This window comes from Simochromis diagramma, unplaced genomic scaffold, assembly GCF_900408965.1.
Source record: "Simochromis diagramma unplaced genomic scaffold, fSimDia1.1 OVJJ01000336.1, whole genome shotgun sequence".
In the NCBI taxonomy this organism is placed as follows: domain Eukaryota; kingdom Metazoa; phylum Chordata; class Actinopteri; order Cichliformes; family Cichlidae; genus Simochromis; species Simochromis diagramma.
In genome coordinates this window covers 16330-37985 of record NW_024386968.1, presented here as the reverse complement: position 1 = coordinate 37985, position 21656 = coordinate 16330, and the positions used below count along the sequence as shown (strand labels likewise).

Genomic DNA, 21656 nt, shown 5'->3' with positions numbered 1-21656 from the left:
CTGGGCTTCAAGTGAAGGGAGAGGGGAGCAAGCGTTTGATAGATGAATTGGCTGCAGTGATGAAGAGAGAACTGAACGTAAAAGCGAAGCTCTGGATTTACCAGTCACTCTATGTCCTTACTCTCACCTACGATCACTACCCAGAGTTTGTGACTAAAAGAACAACACTGCAGGTACAATCAGCAGAAATGGGCCTTCTTCGAAGGGTGGCTGGCCTCTCCCTTAGAAATAGGGTGAGGAGTTCACCCATTCGGGAGGGGCTCAAAGTATAGACTCGACTGTAGAGTGGAGGAGTAGTGGAGAGCCAGTGGAGTTAGTTCAGGCATTTCGCAAGGATACCTCCTGGGTGTCTCCTGGGCGAGTTGTCTGGACCTATCAAAGTAACCAACACAGGGGCCAGAACTTGACAGCAATAAACCCCACCCTCACTTAGCACAAAATAAAAAAATAACATGAATAGTAAGCACACCGACTAAACGTGCTCTGATGGAACCGTGTATGCGATCGTGGAGTTTTTAGATAAAATAATAGTAAAACATATTCATAACCCTTGTTCAGTGTACTTGCGCTAATGACGAGATAAACTAATGCAACATCTCTCTAATGAGAGGACTTTTGTTTTAAAAGCAACCGGAAGTGGCGCAGAGTGGGTGTGTCTCAGCTAGCCGTGGGGAACGCCCTGGATGCGGCTTTCGGACACGCTGAGTGCCAACACGCCCGCTGATCGCTCGTTGTTTCTTCACCTCGTCTCGGCTCGTGTGGACTCGTAGCCATGGCTCACCGCTCTCTGTGCGCTCTGTGTGCGCTGCTGCCGCTGCTGCTGCCGCTCCAAGGTAAGCTTTGTCCCGCACACCTCACCCCGCCGGCTCTCCCTTTGTGCCACACTTCGGTTTAAGGCCGAATAACGGTCCGTCGGCCTGAAACGTGTCGTACGGTTTTCAGCCTCTACTGCAAAGCTTTACTGCTTATAGTTCAGCAGCAGGAGTGACTTGCTTTGGTCCCTGTAGTTCTGGGTGCAGATCCACGGAAAAGATCAAAGAGAAAACACCCCGTCACCTCTGTGCGTCGCAGCTGCACGTGCACTACTGGAAATGGTTCTCGTGCTCGGTGATGGAGGATGATGTGACCGGTTTTCAGGTGAAGGCGAATCACTGAAAACCCGATTTAATTTAGTCATGAGCAGGGCCGTGCAGAGAGGTTTAAAGGGGCGGGTGCTCAAAGTTAAAAAGGGGCACATTGAACCAGGCTGAATAACAACAACACACATTCATCAAGAATCTAATATGGGAAGGGCAGGGCTGTGTTGATCTGAGACTGTAGACATTAAAGAGTCCATAGGAGAGATGGTAGCTGATTAAACAAGTGTCATGAGAAAATAACAAAATGCAAAGATTGGTGACAGCGCTTGGAACCATAAGGACACAAAAACTGTGAGAAATAATTTAGGCTCTGCCTGTGATTCACTCTTTGCTTCTCTTCTTCCTTCCATCCCATCATTTCATATATCACTCTCCACTTGCTATGTGAGAACAAGGCACAACTTGCTATTGCAATAAACTATAATCTAATTATCCACACCTAACAACTCCAGCACTTAATCTATAATAAAATGATGACAGAAAAATGTTATAGCCCTGCCTTTAGTAGCCTCACACAGCTCCTACTGTTTCCTCCTCATGTCCTTACCAGGCATGTCTGGACAATGTTATATCATGAGTAATAATTTAAAAAAATCCATCTAAATAAAACACACACATGCACGCGCACACAGTGACATTTTAGACCTTCTTCAGAATACTGTATATACTATGGGCATCATGGTGCTGATCCAGAATCCTTACATTATTATTTATTACTAGAGCTACAATAATAAAGCAATGAGGAGGGGGAAGTAATAAATATGAAATAATGTGTTTATGATGATTCCATTTGTTTCACTATCCACTCTGTGCAGGGGCAAAGCTTATTACATTTTTAAACTGTAGAGATACAATAATTTTACTGCTGTAAAATCCAACTTTTGTCTTATTTAAAATATAAATCTAATATAATCTGCTTCTTAATGTATGTTCTTTAAAATACAGCGTGTGTTTTTTAATATATTATAATTATTATTATGTGGACATGCATATTAGATGGTTTTTTAGTGAAATATAATCCCTCCAGAAAGGCAGGAAAAGCCCGGAAACTTACTTTAAAACTAAATATGTTTCTAAATACTTTAAAACTAAATATGTTCCCTAAAACGGTGACAGAGCTACAGACCCATGACAGCCTTACACAGGTAGCCAGCAGCTATGACCAGCACTACTTGTGCAGTTAATAAAAGGACAGGTAATGTTTGTCACGCTGTTGCACGTTTGTTTCAGTTCGTCAGTTGCAACAAGACAGCTTACCAACGTGTACGTAATAAGCCAATACTCCTGGGTGCTACACACTACAGTGTACGCTGTACACCTACTTACTGGTTGTGTCGCATCAGTCTGTGTCTCTGAGTTAACTTGTGTTTCTCCTACAGCTCCGGACCGCAACAAATGCGCGTGCTCTTTGTGAGCTCGTTCCCGGCTCGTAACCAGCGCGTTCTGCCGTCAAGGGCGATCATTGGTTAATAGTGATCATGTGACTGATGCAAGCCAGATCCTTTTATTTAGCAAAACTGTGATTAATAGTTAAATATTATTGTTGAGGGGCACAGACAGGACTCCGCACTCATACACACATAAAAAAATAAAAATAAAAAAAATAAAAAAATTTAAAAAAAAGTTGCCTCAACAAAAGGGCACTTTGGGCACGTGCCTGGTCATGAGTTGATTTGTTTTATGAAAACCGGAAGATTTAAATGAGCAAAATGTGACTGAATGGTAGAGTGAAGAATGTATGGCACATGCTTTAATCATGACGTTGTTTAACAATGGGTAAGTTAAGGTCAGTAGTTAGCTGTGGTTGGTAAACGTTGTAGTGTAAGTGAGGTTTGGATAATGGAAATGCTGTATACCCCAAACCTACATTTTAAGTCCACGCACACCAGTGTTTGTTCACTGGAACCAGCTGAAATTTGAGTTACTGTATTTAGGATTAGTTGCATGAAGCTGAACAAGGTCAATAACTTTAGACTAATGTCACATGTTAGCTTCTCTTATAGGACATGTAGGAAAGATGAAGTTTTACAGCAGATTTTTGGAGCTTCTTATCTGCAGCTCATCATCAACTAATATACCCTGTATATATATGTGTGTGTGTGTGTGTGTGTGTGTGTGTGTGTGTATATATGTATATATACACACACACACACACACATATTGCACAGTAGAGAAATATAAAACATTTCTCGACTCGTGCTAATTTATTTGGATTGGCAGACAGAGCAGACAAAGATGACCGCACCACAGTGAGCTCACAGATGACCTGGAAACACCTGTGATAAAATTCTTGTCATTCTTCAGTATTTGTTGTCGGACTCTTTTCTGTGGCAGGAATTTCACAGCGTGTGGGGCACAAAGCAAAATGGCAGACAATGGGAGGGAATGGAGGGATGACACTATCCTGAAAACTACCCGGGCTCGGATGGATGATGGGCACAGGAAGCCTTAACCGCGGCCCAGTTTCCTTTAATGTTTTTGATCAATGCATTTACGCTAATAAACTTTAAACCAGTACATCAACTGGTGCTATAGGAGGCAGACGGCCTGGTGCAGTGAAAACAACGTGCAGCTTATTGCTGCCAAACACAGGTGCTGGTCATAGAATTAGAATATCATCAGAAAGTTGATGTATGTCACCAATTCCATTCAAAAAGGGAAAGTTGTATAATGTTTACATTCAGTCCATACAGACTGTTTATGTCTTTTGATTCTGATGATTGTAACTGACAACTAATGGAAACGATGTCAGGGTTCTAGCTTTGGATTGTCATTTATGCTTAGAAACATATAATCCTATAATCTTAGAGGTATATAATCATGATAGGATGTCTGATCCTTAGTAGTCTGCAAAGACTGTGTGCGCTCCTGAGTGTTCTGGCACACCACACATGTCCTCAGGTCATGAGAGAGGCCGTACCTTGGGAGGACACCTACTCCGTCTGTTTAAGTATAAGTGCCTTTTGTTTAGGTGAACTCTTTGGCACCAGCTTTGGGAGTCGTTCACAGGGTCATATTTACACACACACACACCTGCACTACACACAGACTGGTACTCTTTGTTCACACACATGCCTGTTCAAGATGGCACATGGAAACATGTGCAGCTCTCTATACTTAGTTGGGCTCCTTTGGCCTGAATTACTGCAGCGTGACATGGATTCGATCAGTCTGTGGCTCTGCTCCGGTGTGATGAGAGCCCAGGATGCTCTGATTGTGGCCTTCAGCTCTTCTTCATTGTTAGCTCTGGCATATTACATCTTCCTCTTCACTATGGGCTTAAGGTCAGGCGAGTTTAGTGGCCAATTAAGATCAAGGTCCTTAACCTACTAGGACCTGGCGTCCACATATGTGGACATCACATTTTGGGTTATTTAGACCAAAATACTCAATTTTGCTCTACATGGGCCTGATGTCCACTGACGAGGACATTAAACTGTTCTATCAAAATTTTAAACAAATGTCCTCACATGTGGCTCTGACTTTTCATAAAAACAAAAATAAAGTAAAAAAAATAAATAAATCTGGTAATTCTTTGTTTTTACATTCATCGGGCCCCAATCAGCCCAAACATCAAAGAGAAATCAAAAATGCTGCTGTGGAAGAGCTCGGGTCTTAGGAGGTTAAACCGGGTGCTGGTAGCGTTGGCACTGAAATCTGCAGTTCCATAAAGTAGGTCAGCAGCAGGAAGCAGGTTCTTCCTGCTGCTGACTCCCTGGTTTATGGCTGTGTTGACCTCGGACCTCAGAAAACACAGTGGAGCAACACCGGCAGATGACCTGGCACCCCAAACCATCACTGACTGGAAACTTTACACTCCTGTCTTCCTCCTGACTCTGGGAGCCTGATCTCCAAAGGAAATGCAGAATTGACTTTGACCACAGATCATCACTTTGGACTCAGCAGCGTCCAGTCCTTTTTGTCTTTAGCCCAGGGAGGCGCTTCTGATGCCGTCTGTTGTCCGAGAGTGGCCTCACACAAGCAGTGCGACAGCTGTGTGTCGTGGTTCTTGAAGCACTGACTGCAGCTGCAGTCTTTGTGGATTTCCCCACATTTTTGAACGGATTTTGTTTCACAATCCTCTCGTGTGGTTATCCCTATTATCACTTTTTTCGACCACATCTTTTCCTTCCCTTCGCCTCTCTATTAACATGCTCAGCCTCTTTTGCAAAGACCTTCTGTGTCTTGCCCTCCTTGTGCAGGTGTCAGTGGTTGTCTTTCGGACAGCTGTCAGGTCAGCAGTCTTTTTTTTAGGTTGCCATCCAGGTACGTACCCAAGTACTTCTAGCTGGGTACTACTTCGACTGCAGATCCTCCAACGTGCAGGGGTGTGTGTGTGTCTTCCCCTCAGGAACACAGCAGTGTTGTGATTCTGTGTCTTTGACCCCGGTGTCTTTGTGTTTCTACACAGACTCCAATCTCTGTGTTTTAGACTGCTGACTTGCTGTTGTGGTGATCTATGGTTCCTAGTCTCAGTTTGATGTGCTTATGAGTTTCCTGTTTATGTCTCTGGGGGATGTAGAGGACTCTAGGTCATGTAGTTTCCTTTAGGCATTCCCCTCTGATAGCTCTGTCCAGGCACAAACCTGTTGCTGGAACAGCTGAGACTGTTCTACTGCAGCTAGCAAACATGGGACGGCAGGCAGAACTCTTTGTGATCTCGTGCACGAGGGACATGAATGAGACGAACGCCGTTCCTGCCGCTCCAACCCCAGCTCCCCCGTAGCACTGCTCTTTATTGAGGTACATGAATATTCATAGGTTCATTAACATATGACGTCTCAAACAGGCATGTATGTGAACAGAGTACCGTGTGTGAAGATGTGACCCTGTGAATGACTCCTAGATCTGCTGGTGCCTGAGTCCAGCAGTTCACCTAAACAAAAGGCACTTTTACCTAAACAGAGAAAGAGAAGCTACGACCTCTCTCGTGACCTTAGGACGTGTGGTGTGCCAGAACACTCAGGAAAGGAGGAGTGAACGTACACAGAGCCTTTGCAGACTACTAAGGATCAGACATTCTATCATTGCACAATCAATTATATACCTATGAGCATCAATGACAATCCAACAGTGACTCTGACACCCTCACTGCCCTCTCTGTGTTTCTTTACCTCTCTCGCTCTCTCTGAGTGAGAGTCTCTCTCTCTCTCTCTCTCTCTCTCTCTCTCTCTCGAGTGAGAGTCTCTCTCTCTTTTTCTCTCTCTCTCTCTCTCTCCTCTCTGAGTGAGAGTCTCTCTCTCCTCGCTCTCTCTCTTCTCTCTCTCTCTCTCTGAGTGAGAGTCTCTCTCTCTCTCTCTCTCTCTCTCTCTGAGTGAGTCTCTCTCTCTCTCTCTCTCTCTCTTACTCTCTTCTCTCATATCCTCGCTCTCTCTCTCTCTCCTCTCTCTGGAGAGTCTCTCTCATCTTCTCTCTCTCGTGAGAGTCTCCTCTCTCCCCTCTCCTCTCTCTCGTCTCTGATCTCCTCTCTCCCCTCCTCTGAGAGTCTCGTCTCTCCTCTCTCGTGTGAGTCTCTCTCCCTCTCTATCGCTCTCTCTCTCTCTCTCTCTCTCTCTCTCAATCTGAGATTCTCCTCTCCTCCCTCTACCCCTCTCTCAGTCTCTCTCCCTCCTGCGAGAGTCTCCCTCTCGCTCTCTCTCCTCTGCCATCTCGTCTCTCTCTCTCTCTCTCTCTCTCTCTCTCTCTCTGAGTGAGAGTCTCTCTGTGGATGTGGGCTTCTTCACATGCTTCTGCCTGTAATCCCAGACACACTTGATGATGCTGACATCAGGGACCATCACCTCAGTACTTCTTGTTCTTCTTTACGCTGAAATTTGGCTGTTTGGCGTCCTGCTGCAGAATTTCTTGTTCTTGCACCATGACACCAAGAGAAATTCCTTGTTTATGTACAAACTTAGTAACAACGTGATTGTGTTTTCCTAAATGCATTCCTCTCTCTCACCTGCCCTGCAGTTCTGCCTCAGGACTTGAACCTGGAGGATGCTCTGGATTTTGAAGACAATAAACCACGTAAGCACAGTGAAACACCACTCAGCTGTTTCTGGTTTAAAACTCTCACCGTAACCTAACGAGGTGCACGTTTGACACAAGTCCGGGTGACCAGCTGTTCTTCTGTGTGTGGGCGTTTCCCTCGTCCAACATGGCCCCAGTTTAAAGGCATCAGTTGATGCAAGATTAGCAGACAGAGCTGCACCAACAGCTACTGTGATGGAGAAACTGAGTACACAAGATGACATGATGTAATAAAGTCACATTTCCATTTCTGGTTATTGTATGAGCTTAGTTAGTTTCATTGGAATGAAATATGCTGTATTTGTCATAAGATTTTTTTGTCAAGCCTGCAGCCTGCAGTTAGATGCAAATTTGAGGCTGCCTCTCAGTGTCAGTGATATTACTGTATATATGATCCACAAGCATAAAGTCAGATATGTGTGCAACCTTTAAGAGCTCCAATCCAAACACAAACTGATGCCAACACACCTGAAAGGCAATCTGAATAAAAACCGATCATATATGCACAAGTTTAAAGTTCAGCATTTCCTCTTTCAGACAACTTCCTGTGTGTACAAATGCCACCATTACATTTGACTTTTACTTTTCTCTTGGGATCACAAACAAATGACTAAAATCTTACCACACAAATGTGTTAAATGTCTACAGCTTTGACTGAGACTGTGGAGATGTAGTCTGCAAAGCTGTGTCTGTCCAGCAGCAGAGCGTATTCAGTGCCTTTGTTTTCCTCTATATGGAGCTTGTTTCACCATTTTGGATGCCAGACACTCTGTGAGCACCCAGCAGCACCAGTGAACCTGCTGGTAATGGCTCCGTGAGGCCTGAACAGTCCTGATCCCCTAAAGGAACTGGTCCCATCCACCTACAGCCCAGTAACCTGGACTGGCTCCATACTGGGCAGAGTCGGTGTCAGTCCTGTACTGCTGGATGAAACCAAGCTTCAGACTATTTCAGCTCCATCACTTAGAGATGTTTGCATTTTTCACAAATGAAAACTGTAAGATTTGACTTATTTGTTCATGATTTGAAACACGCAGCCAGTCAGAAAGGTATCTAGTGTGACTGAATAAATAAACTGTGATTATCTGCTATCATCTCATGAGTGATGGCAGTAAACATATTGACCATTACATGTTATTCTGACTTGTATAACAGTGACACCAGCACCTACAAAAAAGCAAACAGCACCATCAGGAGGAGCAGGCGGAGGTGAGAACTTTACAGCATCTTGGCACAGAGTCATTTTAGGTCTGAATAAATGTGGGACAAGAAAATCTGTGCGCTACAACAAATCTGATTGTAACTGTGTTGTTGTTTTTTTTCTCTTCAGACTTTAAACTGGAGGATTTCTTTAACGATGTCACCACCACCACCACCGCCAAAGTCCCACCCAAGGTTTTCCCCAGGGTCCCTGCAGCCACCAAGGCCCCAGCGAAGCCCAAACCCAAGCCAGGTGAAAGAAAGCAGCCCAACTCCCTGCCTGAGGCTTGTGGGTTAGCTGCAGAGCGAACGGGCTTTGTTACCTGAAATCTCAAGAGTTCAATTTTTACATCTCTGAATAAATCAGTGAACAGCAGCCACGCCCACTTCTGATTAATCAGAGCTTTTAAACCATTCGGCACGTCGAGGTTTTGGTGTAGAGAAAACATGAGAATTTTCTCACGCTCAAACATTGACTTATTTTGAATTTGCAGAACATATTAGGAGGTAAAAGAAGAATATTTTTATCTAGATTGTCTCGGCACACGTATCCAGCAGCTGAAGCTGTTACTTCTTTGAAAACATTCCTAGACTCACCATGAAACCTGGTTTCCTTAGTTAGGAGCGCCTGGTGGAGTCTGTGTACTGACTGTCAGTTTCCTCTTGGTAGTAGCTGGTTGTAACATGCAGACTGATTTATTTACTGCAGTTAGTACGTTCATTTAGTTTTTAGTTTCTATTAGTTCATTGCTGCTGTAGTTGTTATAATGGGGAGGGTGCCAGGAGCAACATTTAGGGAAAAAAAGTATTAATTCTAGAAAACACAACAGTCTCTGATGGCCGAGTGAATTCAGCTCAATGCAGTTTATGTAGCTCTCAGGCTCCCCTCACTGCGCTTTACATTTGTTAGGTAATAAATATCTAATCTTAAATGCTTATATGCTGTTTATTATTGGTTTATATAAGAGAGGCCCAGACTTCAGTGTAAAACTAGGTTACAGGCTGACCAGAAACTGCATGTTTTTTGTAGAATATGAGGAACCGACAGAGTGAGACTAAGTCTAGACAGGTTGCCCTGGCAACAGACCTTTAGAAAGTGGAAGTTATTGCAAGCTGCACAGGAAGTTTTAGTGCACAGGCATATTAATAAATCAGACGCAGAAAAGAGGAACTGAATAGAAGAAGTTTTGTGTGTAATGAAACTGTGTGTGACGTATGTGACGTCGAGAGGTACATAAATAACCTGGCTTCCTGTTTTCTGCTTGTGAGCAGGCGTTTCTGTGTGTGCTCAGTCTCCATATCCTGGGATATGTAAATAAAGATCTTTTTTTTTTAAAGTAAAAGACCACTTTTGAGCTGTGTCTTTTTGGCCCTAAGAATCAAAAGAACAGTTTCTAACACTTGGTGCCGTGACCCGGATTCTTGTGCGGCTGAGGGGACTAATTTGGACCTTAAAGTACGATCTGATATGAGTTGGACAACATACCGGTCTAAAAGAGTATATGTAAGCGCAAGCCTGTTGAAAATTGTGCACATTGGATGAATTCTGAATTAGTTGTCCACTGAATTGATGATTGTTACCATTAAAGTGGCTCACTAGTGGAAATTAAACTAAATTTTAAAATCTGTTAAGTAGATTTCAAGTGACATGTCCATGATAATTTTGGGTAATTTGGGATAAATAAAAGTAAAGTTTGGGGATATTTGATGAAAGCTCATTGTTGTTAATACTGGGGTGGATTTATTAATTGTTGTGATGTATGTTTGATGTTGGTGTGTAATGTGTGTGTTACGTCAGCCAAGAAAAGCGATATGAGGTTAGGATATTTGGTTAAGGGATATATTCCTGTATTGATTAGCAGAGTTGGACTCGGGCACCAGATAATTCAGCTGTGGAATCCCCACAGTGGTGCTTTTAAACGTATTTAAATAAATTTTAGGACGGACGTTGGACTTCTAGGGGTGCAAAATGTTCTGACTGTGATGGCTCCATCTTGCGGCGGACGCGCTGCAATTTCCTGCGACGACAGGGTCATCCGGGTGGTACCCGTGACAGATAGGGACAGTCGTTAATACTCAGTGGTCAAGTACCACTTTTCTTGCACCGTTTGACCGACAGGGTTGGACCCGGGTGGTCCCGTTTGAACGTGATTGACAGGTAAAGCTAATGGCACAGACGGGATTCGAAAGCGCCCACGAGTGGGGTTTCCGGTCAGCTCATGGGGACCACTTTTAAATTAACATAGGGCCTAGAAATTTGACCGCTATCGGTGAGGGCAATCCCGAAGCGGGTTGATTGACCAGCAAGGTTGGACCTGGGCTTAGAGGCTTTTAAATTAATCAAGGGAAAAGATAGGTGTACCGGGACTGAGGTTTGGAAACTGTGATATGGAAATGGTGAACAATATTGGTTTTGAAGAGGTGATATGGTAATGGAAATAATTTATCTTGGCAGTCAGTGTCTTTTAAAAACATCAGAGCCTTTTGACACTGGCTGTCTCCACCAGATTCACAAAAATGACTCCTGTCTCTCTGCATCGGCTCTGCGACACTGGTGACCTGTCCCGGGGTTACAACAGCTCCCCCCGAGGCAGCGGGCAAAGAATCCAGGCTGCCTGTCGAAGAGAAGCTCTCAGTTTAATGCTGAACATTTCACTTATTATTTATTTTATTTAACCTTTATTTAACCAGGAAGATCCGATTGAGATTAAAAACCTCTTTTTCAAAAGAGACCTGACCAAGAAGCAGAAAGTGTCTCACAGTTAAAGAAATTCCTCAAACACAGGCAGCAACAACACGCATGCAAGAATAAAATGAAAATAAAGTAAAGATAAAATTCAATAAAATGCAAATATAAATTTCAAAGTTCAGTTAAAATGACAATCACTGAATTGACACAGCTGCATGTTATGGACTTGGCCTTTTAGGATTCATAGTTTAGATTTCAAAGCACTTAATGAAATGAAGTCGTTTTCCAGTCGTTCTGCAGTTCGTTCCAAGCCGACGGGGCTAAATGGACGAAAGCTCTTTTGGAAAGGTTCATTTTGGGCAAATGGAACAGAAAGCAACAAGTAACCATGCAGACGAAGAGAATAATGACCAGCATGTTTCACTGCAACCAGGCAACATATGCAGGAATCCAACTATTGCCTTAAAACTGTATAAATGAGAGTTCCTGCGACTGGCCAAAGCAGCCCATCCTACCTCGGAGTATAACTCACAGTGGTGAGTGTGAGGTTTGCAGTGAGTGATGAACCTCAGAGAAGCACGATACACAGCATGAAGCATTCACATATAGAATATCTCCATAATTGCCTTTTACCTGCTGCAACATCGTACTCGTGCTCAGCTGTTGATGCACCGTGATGGTGAATGGGCTGGTTCTTATACTGCTGTACTTGAGCATTCAGATCGCTTTATACAACATAAAGACACACGCATCCACAGGCCAGTGCAGTAAACAGGCCAACGACACACAGTAACCAAAGCATAAGGGAAGTGTAGTCACTTGGTTTAATTAGAGTGTAATTAGTTGTTGTTTTTTCTTTCTTTTAACAGTATTGTTTATTTGATCTCTGCTTCCTTTTTTTTTGCTCTAACACAGACGTTTGATCTTTTTACCCCTGCAGCCAGTGATGACTTTAACCTGGCTGATGCCTTAGACCCCAGCAATGACATTAATGGCAAGGATAAGAACGTGGGGAAGGGAGGTGGGTGATGGTGTCCTGCATAAGATCAACATGACTCCTAAATCATCCGCCTTCATTAAATGGCGAGATTTCTCATTTCAAATGAGAACATGTCATTTATGTGTTTCCTGTTTGTCCGTGTTTCTGCAGGTTTGTGTTAGCCTAAGCTTCCTTAGGTTCCTTTTGACTGTCGAAAGTCAGTTTGGTGCATGGTGTGAAAGCCGCTGTTCTTAAAGTTGGAGCCGTGAGTGGCACCAAAATGTGGCCTGATTCGTAAAATACACGAGGCCTCAGTGCTCGTCCTTGGCACCGTGTCAGTCTAAAGGAGTTATCTGTCCGTCCACTCATCTCCATCTCACTTCTCTTTCTTTCTGCCATCTCATTTCTTAATTTTTACTGCTTAGCTGTGTCTCCGTTGCATCTGTTCCAAACGTAGACAAAGAGGGGCAACTTTGAATTTATTGCATGTAACGATTTAATGCTAATCAGCCTCTTGTTTGGTGTTTTTGTCACTGGATTGAAAACTGCTGCAAGCTGCAGGATTTAGTTACACCCTGCCTAATGTCCCAGCTGCATAATGACACTGGATCATTGGTCAGATGAAATTATTTTGTTTTTGAATGAGAGAACAGAAGAAACGAAAGTGCATTTCAAGAATTTGTTAGTGTCTGTGAAGTTTCTATAGAAGCTTTTAAAGCCGTCATTAAAACCTGACGATCTCATCACTCTGTTTGTGATTCATTCAGTTCTCATGTGTTTGAACTGAATTAATGGACTCCTCCAAGCCACTGATAGCCACTCTCTGACACAGAGCGCTCATTGTTGTCCTCCTCTGCTCCCACGTCTCCTCCTCCCACTGACACACTGCTGTCTGCTTCAGTGTTTAAATGCTGAACACCAAAATAGAGTTTGACAGATCAAATGCACTCATGTTTCATGTTTCAGTTCACATCCAGCTGCGTCTTCACTGTGTTTCCTCCCAGGTATGCTCTCTGACGACGATTTGTTCAATTTGAGCAGAGATGAGACCTACAAGCCTGACGACAGCAACGGCAAAAGCAAAGGTTAGACTTCATGGTACATATTTAACATTTCATTACACCAAAGATGTAAACGCTCTTTCCACATGAGGGAATGTGGTGGCAGGTTTCTGTGTCTGCTGTGCTCCTATAACTGAGCTCTGTGTGTGTGTGTGTGTGTGTGTGTGTGTGTGTGTGTGTGTGTGTGTGTGTGTGTGTTTCCAGAGAACACAGCAGAAGTGGGCACCATCGCAGGGTTTGCAAGTGTAGTTGCCATGGCGCTGGTGGGTGCGGTCAGCAGCTACATTTCCTACCAGAAGAAGAAGCTGTGCTTCAGTATTCAGCGTAAGCTACACTGCACAGGTGGTTCAGAGGGGGCAGGCCCTCACTGCTACACTGCTATAAAATGAAAAGCGAGCTGCTGTTAGCTTCAAGTATTTGATCCTTGTTGAATTTGTGGGTTTGCTAACTTATATAGAAATAAACAGTTTGTAATTCTTATGGTAGATTTATTTAAATGTGCTTTTTCTGGATTATTGCAGGACTTAAGAGATACAAGGAGCGGCTGCTTGTATCTCTTATGTCTCTAACTATGAATATGTTTTATTATCATTACATCTGGATTAATATACTCACTATTTTTAATTCACTGATGACTTGGTTGGAAATGTTAAAAATTCCCATTTAAACTTCATAGAGCTGTCGTTACTTTTACAATATTTCAAGAGTTTTCAGCAAAAACAGGAGATACGATGGAGTCATCATTTCCATTTCCTTTGAAAAATCAATAATTGATCATCAAAACAGTCAATGTTTATTTATTCATTTTTCTTGATGGAATAATCAATTATTCAGCTCCATCACACCGATGCTTTTCTACCACATGTTGTGAACGCACTCAGAGTTGACTGAATTAACTCCAGGAGATAGCAGATCACCTCTAACACATCACCTCTAACACATCACCTCTAACAGATAATCTCTTAACACATCACCTCTAACAGATCACCTCTAACAGGTAATCTCTTAAACACATCACCTCTAACACATCACCTCTAACACATCACCTCTAACACATCACCTCTAACAGATCACCTCTACCAGATCATCTCTTAACACATCACCTCTAACACATCACCTCTAACACATCACCTCTAACACATCACCTCTTAACACATCACCTCTAACAGATCACCTCTAACACATCACCTCTAACAGATAATCTCTTAACACATAATCTCTTAACACATAATCTCTTAACACATCACCTCTAACAGATAATCTCTTAACACATCACCTCTACAGCTAATATAACACATCACCTCTAACACATCACCTCTTAACACATCACCTCTTAACACATCACCTCTAACAGATCACCTCTAACACATCACCTCTAACAGATCACCTCTAACACATCACCTCTAACAGATCATCTCTAACACATCACCTCTAACACATCACCTTTAACAGTGTGTGTGTGGGGCGATCGTGGCTCAAGAGTTGGGAGTTCGCCTTGTAATCGGAAGGTTGCCGGTTCGAGCCCCGGCTTGGACAGTCTCCGTCGTTGTGTCCTTGGGCAAGACACTTCACCCGTGCCTACTGGTGGTGGTCAGAGGGCCCGGTGGCGCCAGTGTCCGGCAGCCTCGCCTCTGTCAGTGCGCCCCAGGGTGGCTGTGGCTACAATGTAGCTGCCATCACCAGTGTGTGAATGTGTGTGTGAATGGGTGGATGACTGGATATGTAAAGCGCTTTGGGGTCCTTAGGGACTAGTAAAGCGCTATATAAATACAGGCCATTTACCATTTAACACATCACCTCTAACAGATCGTCCTCCTTGTAGTTACATTTCTAGTCTAATTGGCTGGTCATGAATAGAGGTGGCAACAGTATAGACTTTCTGTACTTAAGTAAAAGTACAAATACTGGTGTTAAAAAATACTATTTCTTTAGCTCTGTGTCGTCTCTTCCTTTGAAATCCAGCAACACACTGTGTGACAAACAGTTTGTGTTTGCTGATGTTTGTTGAGCTGATCGAAACCTTGTAGAAACATTTTTCCCTTAATGCTCGTTGTGCTGGCTACATGCTGACTAAACAGACGGACACTTCAGCCCCCGAGTATAAACGCTGTAGATGATGGAGCTGATGCTTTGATAACAAGCCTGTTTAGAAACTGTAAAGAGTAGAAAGGACAGATATTTGTTTAAAAATGTAGGAAGTAAAAATCAAAAAGTGGTCAGAAAGATACAAATACCTGAAAATTGTACTGCAGTACAGTAACGAAGTATTTATAGTGAACTGTTTGTTATGTGTTGGCAGAGAGTCTGAACACTGACATGCTTAAAGCCGAGAACCCTGAAGCGGTGGTGGCCACAGAACCACAAGGTACACACCCCCCCTGTTATATAAATGCATATAAATGTACAGTGGTCCCTCGCTATAACGCGGTTCACCTTTCACGGCTTCGCTGTTTCACTGATTTTTTTGTGGCAATTTTTCTTTTTTACAGCGCATTGTTCTGTGTCCTGATTGGCTGTAGACCATTGTCAATCGATCTCGTGTCGTGTCCTCTGTCCAGTACAGAACTTTGAGCCTGTATGAGAAAAGTGTATAAAGTGTGTAGTGACGAGTTTTACTTAAAAACATCTGTAATAACTTTAAAAAATAAAGTTGGCTACTTGCAGATTTCACCTATCGCGGGTTATTTTTAGAACGTAACTCCCGCGATAAACGAGGGACCACTGAAGTTGTTTCCTTGCTTTCAGAACAAGTTGTCACAGATCTGTTAGAATAATGTCTGACAGGAATGTTGTTGTATCTCTGCAGTGCAGCAGACTCTGCTGGAGCCGCCCAACGCTGAACCTCAGACTGAAGAGAACGCTGTGTAAAAAAGAGCCAATCACTGGACTCCCCAACAAACCCTTCACATAACCCCCCTATATACACACACACACACACACACACACACACACACACACACACACACACACACACACACACACACACACACACACACACAGGTCACAGGTTGTCTCTGTGTAGCATTATTGCTGCAGAACCTGGATCTGTAATCCTGGTTTGTCAAATCTCATGTTTTTACACAGCTCACACCGTGTGGGTTTTACCCCACTAACCACTCACAATGTTTTTTACTGTTATTTATTTGCCAGCATGTACTCTGTAGTGCTTTGCTGGCACAGATTGAAGAATACCTGAGATGAGAAGCTAGCTCACAGACTCAGTCAGTATCCACTGAGCTGGTTTTGGGCACATTTGAATTTATTGATGATATTTTGGCAAACTGATGAGTCAGTAACCTGCTGCATGTTTTTAAAGCAGCCTAAAAGAGCATTTGAGGAAGCTGAACTCCAAAGTTAACCAGATTGCTGTGAAACTCAAACTGACTTTTATATTGTTTATATTTTGTTTTTATTCTTTTTACTGTGAGTTGTATTTAGGGATAACAGATCATTCTGTGTCCCTTGTTGAAGCCTAACTAATCATGTCTTGTAAATCAAAGCTATTGTTTCTGTTGATGCACAAATCTGACCTGAAATATTTATTTGGTCTCTGCTCTCCACACGCCTGTGGAGGACATTCAGCTCGTTGCACTATTACTACTCTAACCATGTTACTATTAACACAGCTTTGGCTTTAATCCTTCTTAACCAAGTACATTAGTGAGTGACTAAGGCATCCAACACCTGTAAGTATTAGAGTGTAAATGGCCTTATAAAAAAACTCATTTCTAGTTTGTTTCAACCATTAATGTAAATGATGCTGAAACATCTGAGCGGTTAATAAAACACCTTATGGTCGATGACAAGTTCAAACCTAGAATGGGAACTCCTCAGATGGGAAACAGTGCCCACTCTGCGCGCCCACTCTGCGCGCCCACTCTGTGCGCCCACTCTGCCATATTGTCTTCTTTAAGGGGGAAAGGGGATTATTGATTGGAGGGTCTTTACCTCACAATCTGAAGGACTGGAAGCTGTTTCCCACGTGTAAAGCTTGTGAGAGTAAGAGGACTGAGTATTGTGCCAAATATGAAAAGTCAGATAAGCAGTAAATGCACTTGATGTGAGTGAGGATGATGAAGTCTGTTCCACATCAGTTTCAGCTTAAAACTGCGTCCCGTCAGCTGCTGCTTCCCTCTGAATCCTAACGGGACTTTCTTCAGTGGAAACGGACGAAACTCCAGCACTTTGTTCCCGGGGAAAAAAAGCTGACTGTCACAGAAATGTTAACAAGTCTAACATGAGTAGTTAGTAATACTGGTGACTGAGTTCTTGTGTTGGGTTTGTGGAGCTCTGAGGTGACTTTGACTTTAAGTTTGTGAATTTTTCTAGAAGAAATAACGTCACATGAAAACAGGTGAATTCATTGAAAACAACTGTAAAGTGAGTAGTTATATTAGTTAAGATTGTTAACATTTGTCAAACAGTTATCCCATAACAAACATAAATATTTAAACAGGGCTGTTTTGCCATTAGCTTGGAGGCTAATCCATGTCAGGTCCAGCTTATGGTTCCTTCTTGTGTCTCGTGGTGTAGCTCTGCTCTCGTACTCTCAAAGATTCAGCGTAATATTTCTTTGCATTTAGTTCCACAGCCCAGCTGTATGCTACACGAGGGGTTTGCCTACTTTTCAGATTTTTCAGCTACAGCACGGTGGGACTTTTAGTAGACGTGTAACCTTCATTCATGGTATCCTAATAAAACACATTAGTTTTTCTGAATTGCTAAAACACATTTCCTAAAACTGCAAAATTCAAGCTACACTCACAAAACCTTCAACCTGTCTTGCAAAACCAAACATTTGATCCAAAACTATTTTAACTTTACTCAAAATCAAGCACCACTATCAAAAACCACTCAAAACCAGCCAATGTGCAAACACAACTTGGCAACGATTACACCCTACAGACAAAAATTAGAAGTAGATTTTCCTGTGTAAGGGTTTCGGTCGTAGACTTTCCATCTCCATGCTGAGAAAAACTCCTCAGTAGGGTGCACAAAGGGAGAGTATGGAGGAAGAAACACATTCATAAAATGCTGCTCATTGTGAAACCAGTTGCATGTTCTTGAATCTCGGTGAAAGCTCCATTGTCCCAAATGATGCTCTGCTTACTCGCGATCTCCCTGCTCAAGCAAAGCATCCTGTAGACCATCCAGGAATGTTGCTAGAAGTTCGTTGTTGTATGGCCCAACAGTAACATCACGGTGGAGAACCCCATAGCTGCTGATGGCACAGTTTCGTTCAAATGGTCCCAATAAACTTCTTTCATTCTTATCCTGTAGCGTTGCAGGACACGGTCAGTCGATGACAGACTCACACGATTTATTCCCTCAAAAAGTGTGTTGTCTTCCATAATCTGCTGCTGTATTTCACGCAGTCGAATTGCATTATTCTGACGGACCATATCCACAATAGGTGTCTCCTGGCGTTGTGAGAACATGCGTGTTCTTCCACCCTCATGTGGCCGTCTTTCAATTCTAAACAAAATACCATTTGGATATAAGTACACACACTCATGTTTTCAGGTTTTCACACACAGTAACATGGAGAAATGATTTTTCGTTGTCTTCTTACTGAGACAGTAAACTTTTTACCTGTTTGCTTCTCTGAAGGTCCGGATTATAGTAGCCACTGAGGCCCTGTGTAGGTTTGGTTGCACACGTTGCCCTGCCTCCCTCATTGCAATGCACCAGAACATGATCTTCTTGGTCTTCGTCCTTGCCCAACACCTCTGACACGGACTCCTCTTCCTCTTCTATTGTATTGCCCCACTGTTGGATCCACTCATACCATACTCATACTGTTTAGTAATCGGGTTCACTGATTGGACACATGTTTTCAATTTTAAGTGGCACGGTGTAAATGATGACAACAGTGTGTTAGTTGTGTTTAACTTCTGTAGCCTGTGTGCACCACACTGCTAAATGAATTTTGTGTTTGAGAAAGTGTTTAGAGTTTTGGTAAATAGGAGATTGAGATTTGCAAATGATGTCCTAACCAGATGAACAGTGTTTAAGATTTTGACAACTGTGAGATTGATTTGATGAAAGTGTTTTGGTAGTTGACAGTTTAGTTTTTACAATGGGATTTAGTGTTTTAACGATTCAGAAAAACTCTATGAAACCTATTTCTCTGCAGAGTTACTGAGCAAAGATCACATCAATCTGATGGATGTGGAAATGAAATTCAGCGTCCCTCTTTGAAGAATAACTAATTACTAACTGTTGCACATCTAAGCAACCAGTGAAACCAGTAAATGTTTACTTTATATCAGTAACAGAACTTAGATGTGAAGACAAGAAGATTGTGTATAAATAAATAACCTTCAGCATCCGAGTAGACAGATTCCCGAGGCCATAATCAGTCCAGAGGACATCGTCTCTGACAGCATCTGTCTCAGACCTGGCTGATTTGGGGTTTTACTGATATTCCAAATCTCACTACAAACTAGTTTAACTGTTGATCCAGGAATAACGAAGACAAACCACTGGCCGACTCCCTCATTACTCTATTAAAAAGACATTTCAGTTTCTGCTGGACTAAAATGGGTGCGATAGGAAAATTAGGGACAGAGTGGAAGGAGTTTGGAGCTGGCACCACTGCACAGAACCTTGGTTGAGTTGGTCTGTGTTTGAAAAGGTTTAGCCGTGTCGACGATGTTAGCAGCCGTAGTTAGTTGAAGGGTTTAGATAGTGCCCTGAGGAATGCTTTCTGAAACTGAGCAGTTCTGTTTGTACTAGTGTGGTAGCATATATTCCTGCTGCATTTAGACTTTAGACTTGTGTGTGTTTGCACTGTTAGCTTGCTTTTTTATACTTTGTACTTGACTGGACTTTTCCTAATAACTTAACTTTTGAGGATAGTTGATGCTTCCTGGTGAGTGAAAGTTTTTCCAGTTTTCCATTGAGTCTTGGCTGTTCCAAAACAAGAAAGCTTTCATTAACGTTCCCGCGCTGTGTCTGAAACAGTTTCCTTTAATGTCTGATATATTAACCTTTTTGTAGCACAAACCTGTAATGAGGGGATCTGATTTATTCCACACACAGCATAGATCTAGTAAATAAGCTCATGTTCATTCATGTGTGGAACAAAGTCTTGTAATAAGAAAGTCAATTAGTTACATTGTATATATCGTATGATTGTTTTGCTGTCTTCAGTTTGTCCCTTTGGTGATTGCCATCTTTTGTTGTTGTTGTTGTTGTTGTTGTTGGGAGGTTGGATTGTGTGAGCGAAGGATCAAGTACAGAAGATGCACAAGTAACCATACCAGACATGGACATGCAGTAAGAACCACCACTGTGTGTCCTGTGAGCTGTAACAGAGTGACAGTACAGTCATCCAGCTGTGCTCGCAGCCTAAAGAAAGGAAGTGTTACAGTCAGGATGCAGCACAGACAGCAGCCTGTTCCCTGGTGTGACTCTGGTAACGAGACAACACATCTATCAGCTGCTTCTCACAGCTGTACTGTGTTCACTGCGTGTTTCACTTTGAAAACGGTTCGACTGGAATGGCAGGAAGGAAAAATGCTCCAACTGGAAGGTGGGATCAGATTAACAGGTTCATGTCTGGAAAGGGTCTTTTTTTGTATATTTGAGAGTTTCGTGATGATTTCACTGTGTGTACATGTCTTTGAGGTTGGTCATTAAAGTAGGATGTATGTGTATAACCAATATTCTATGGCTAGATAAATCTTTGTGCGTGTGTGAGAGATGAACGGTTAATGCTAAAAAGAGAAAAATAACCCAGTTTGTGGCCACAGTAGCCATTAGCATCCTTAGCTTTGTCTTATTTTCTAATCCGAGTGATTCCTGTGCTGGGTTGTGTTTTTTAGGCCGTGTGTTGTGTTTGCAGGTGTGGTCTCTGTGTAGTTGGCGGTGCTGTTTAAGACTCTGCATACCTGTATGCTGTAATCCAAATGACACTTCTCTTTTAGCCTTATATCCTGCGAAGTCCCACAGGAGCGCACTGCAACATTCATGTAACACAGCACAGCTGCACCCGAGCGACACCACAGTCGCCCCCTGTTGGCGACAGGTGGGGGCTGTTTCATCAGGCTCGGGCTGCTGGAAGCTTCACTCAAATCAAACAAAAATAACAAACCTTTCAGTTGGCTGAATGTATTTAAATATTCATGTTTGAATGCAAAAATATTTGGTCTGTAGCAAAAATATGTATTTACCAAAGACAAAGTGCTGATTGAGCCTGCCATGGCCTCTGTGCAGAGTTACTGGATAATCTGTTATTACAAAATAATAAACTGTTGATTATATGCTTGAATCTGAATGTAACACAGATGTCCTCACCTAATGTGAAGCATTTGAATTAGTCTGAGTGTGTATGAGAACATGACTGTTTTATATCAATGAAAAGAAAAAGATACGTCTGATGTCTTAAAATAATGTGTGCTAACCTGTGCAATGCTTGCATTCAGCCACAGTGCATTATTATTGGCACTGTTCTGCTTTGGGCTTTAGTGTGGAATTTATGGCACGCTGCAGTTTGGATCTGGGCCCCATGTGATGACCACCAGTACCAGTAGACCTGCTACAGCCCAGCAGCAAACAGTACAATGTTTGAT

At 42.6% G+C, this 21656-nt stretch overlaps 1 protein-coding gene across 2 annotated transcripts; it reads left to right on the top strand.

The window, feature by feature from the left end:
* The first annotated feature begins 645 nt into the window (after positions 1-645).
* On the top strand, positions 646-20800 carry cd99l2 (CD99 molecule-like 2). Of its 2 annotated transcripts, XM_040038695.1 has the most exons (9): positions 650-833; positions 7092-7148; positions 8307-8360; positions 8482-8604; positions 11981-12061; positions 13024-13104; positions 13285-13404; positions 15380-15445; positions 15887-20800. In XM_040038695.1, exons 1-9 carry the CDS (start codon positions 773-775, stop codon positions 15946-15948), a joined length of 705 nt encoding a protein of 234 aa, XP_039894629.1. In that variant the 5' UTR covers positions 650-772; the 3' UTR covers positions 15949-20800. The 2 variants fall into 2 exon arrangements, with proteins under 2 accessions (XP_039894630.1, XP_039894629.1); XM_040038696.1 differs by lacking the exon at positions 11981-12061 and having other exon boundaries at positions 646-833.
* The last annotated feature ends 856 nt before the right edge of the window (positions 20801-21656 follow it).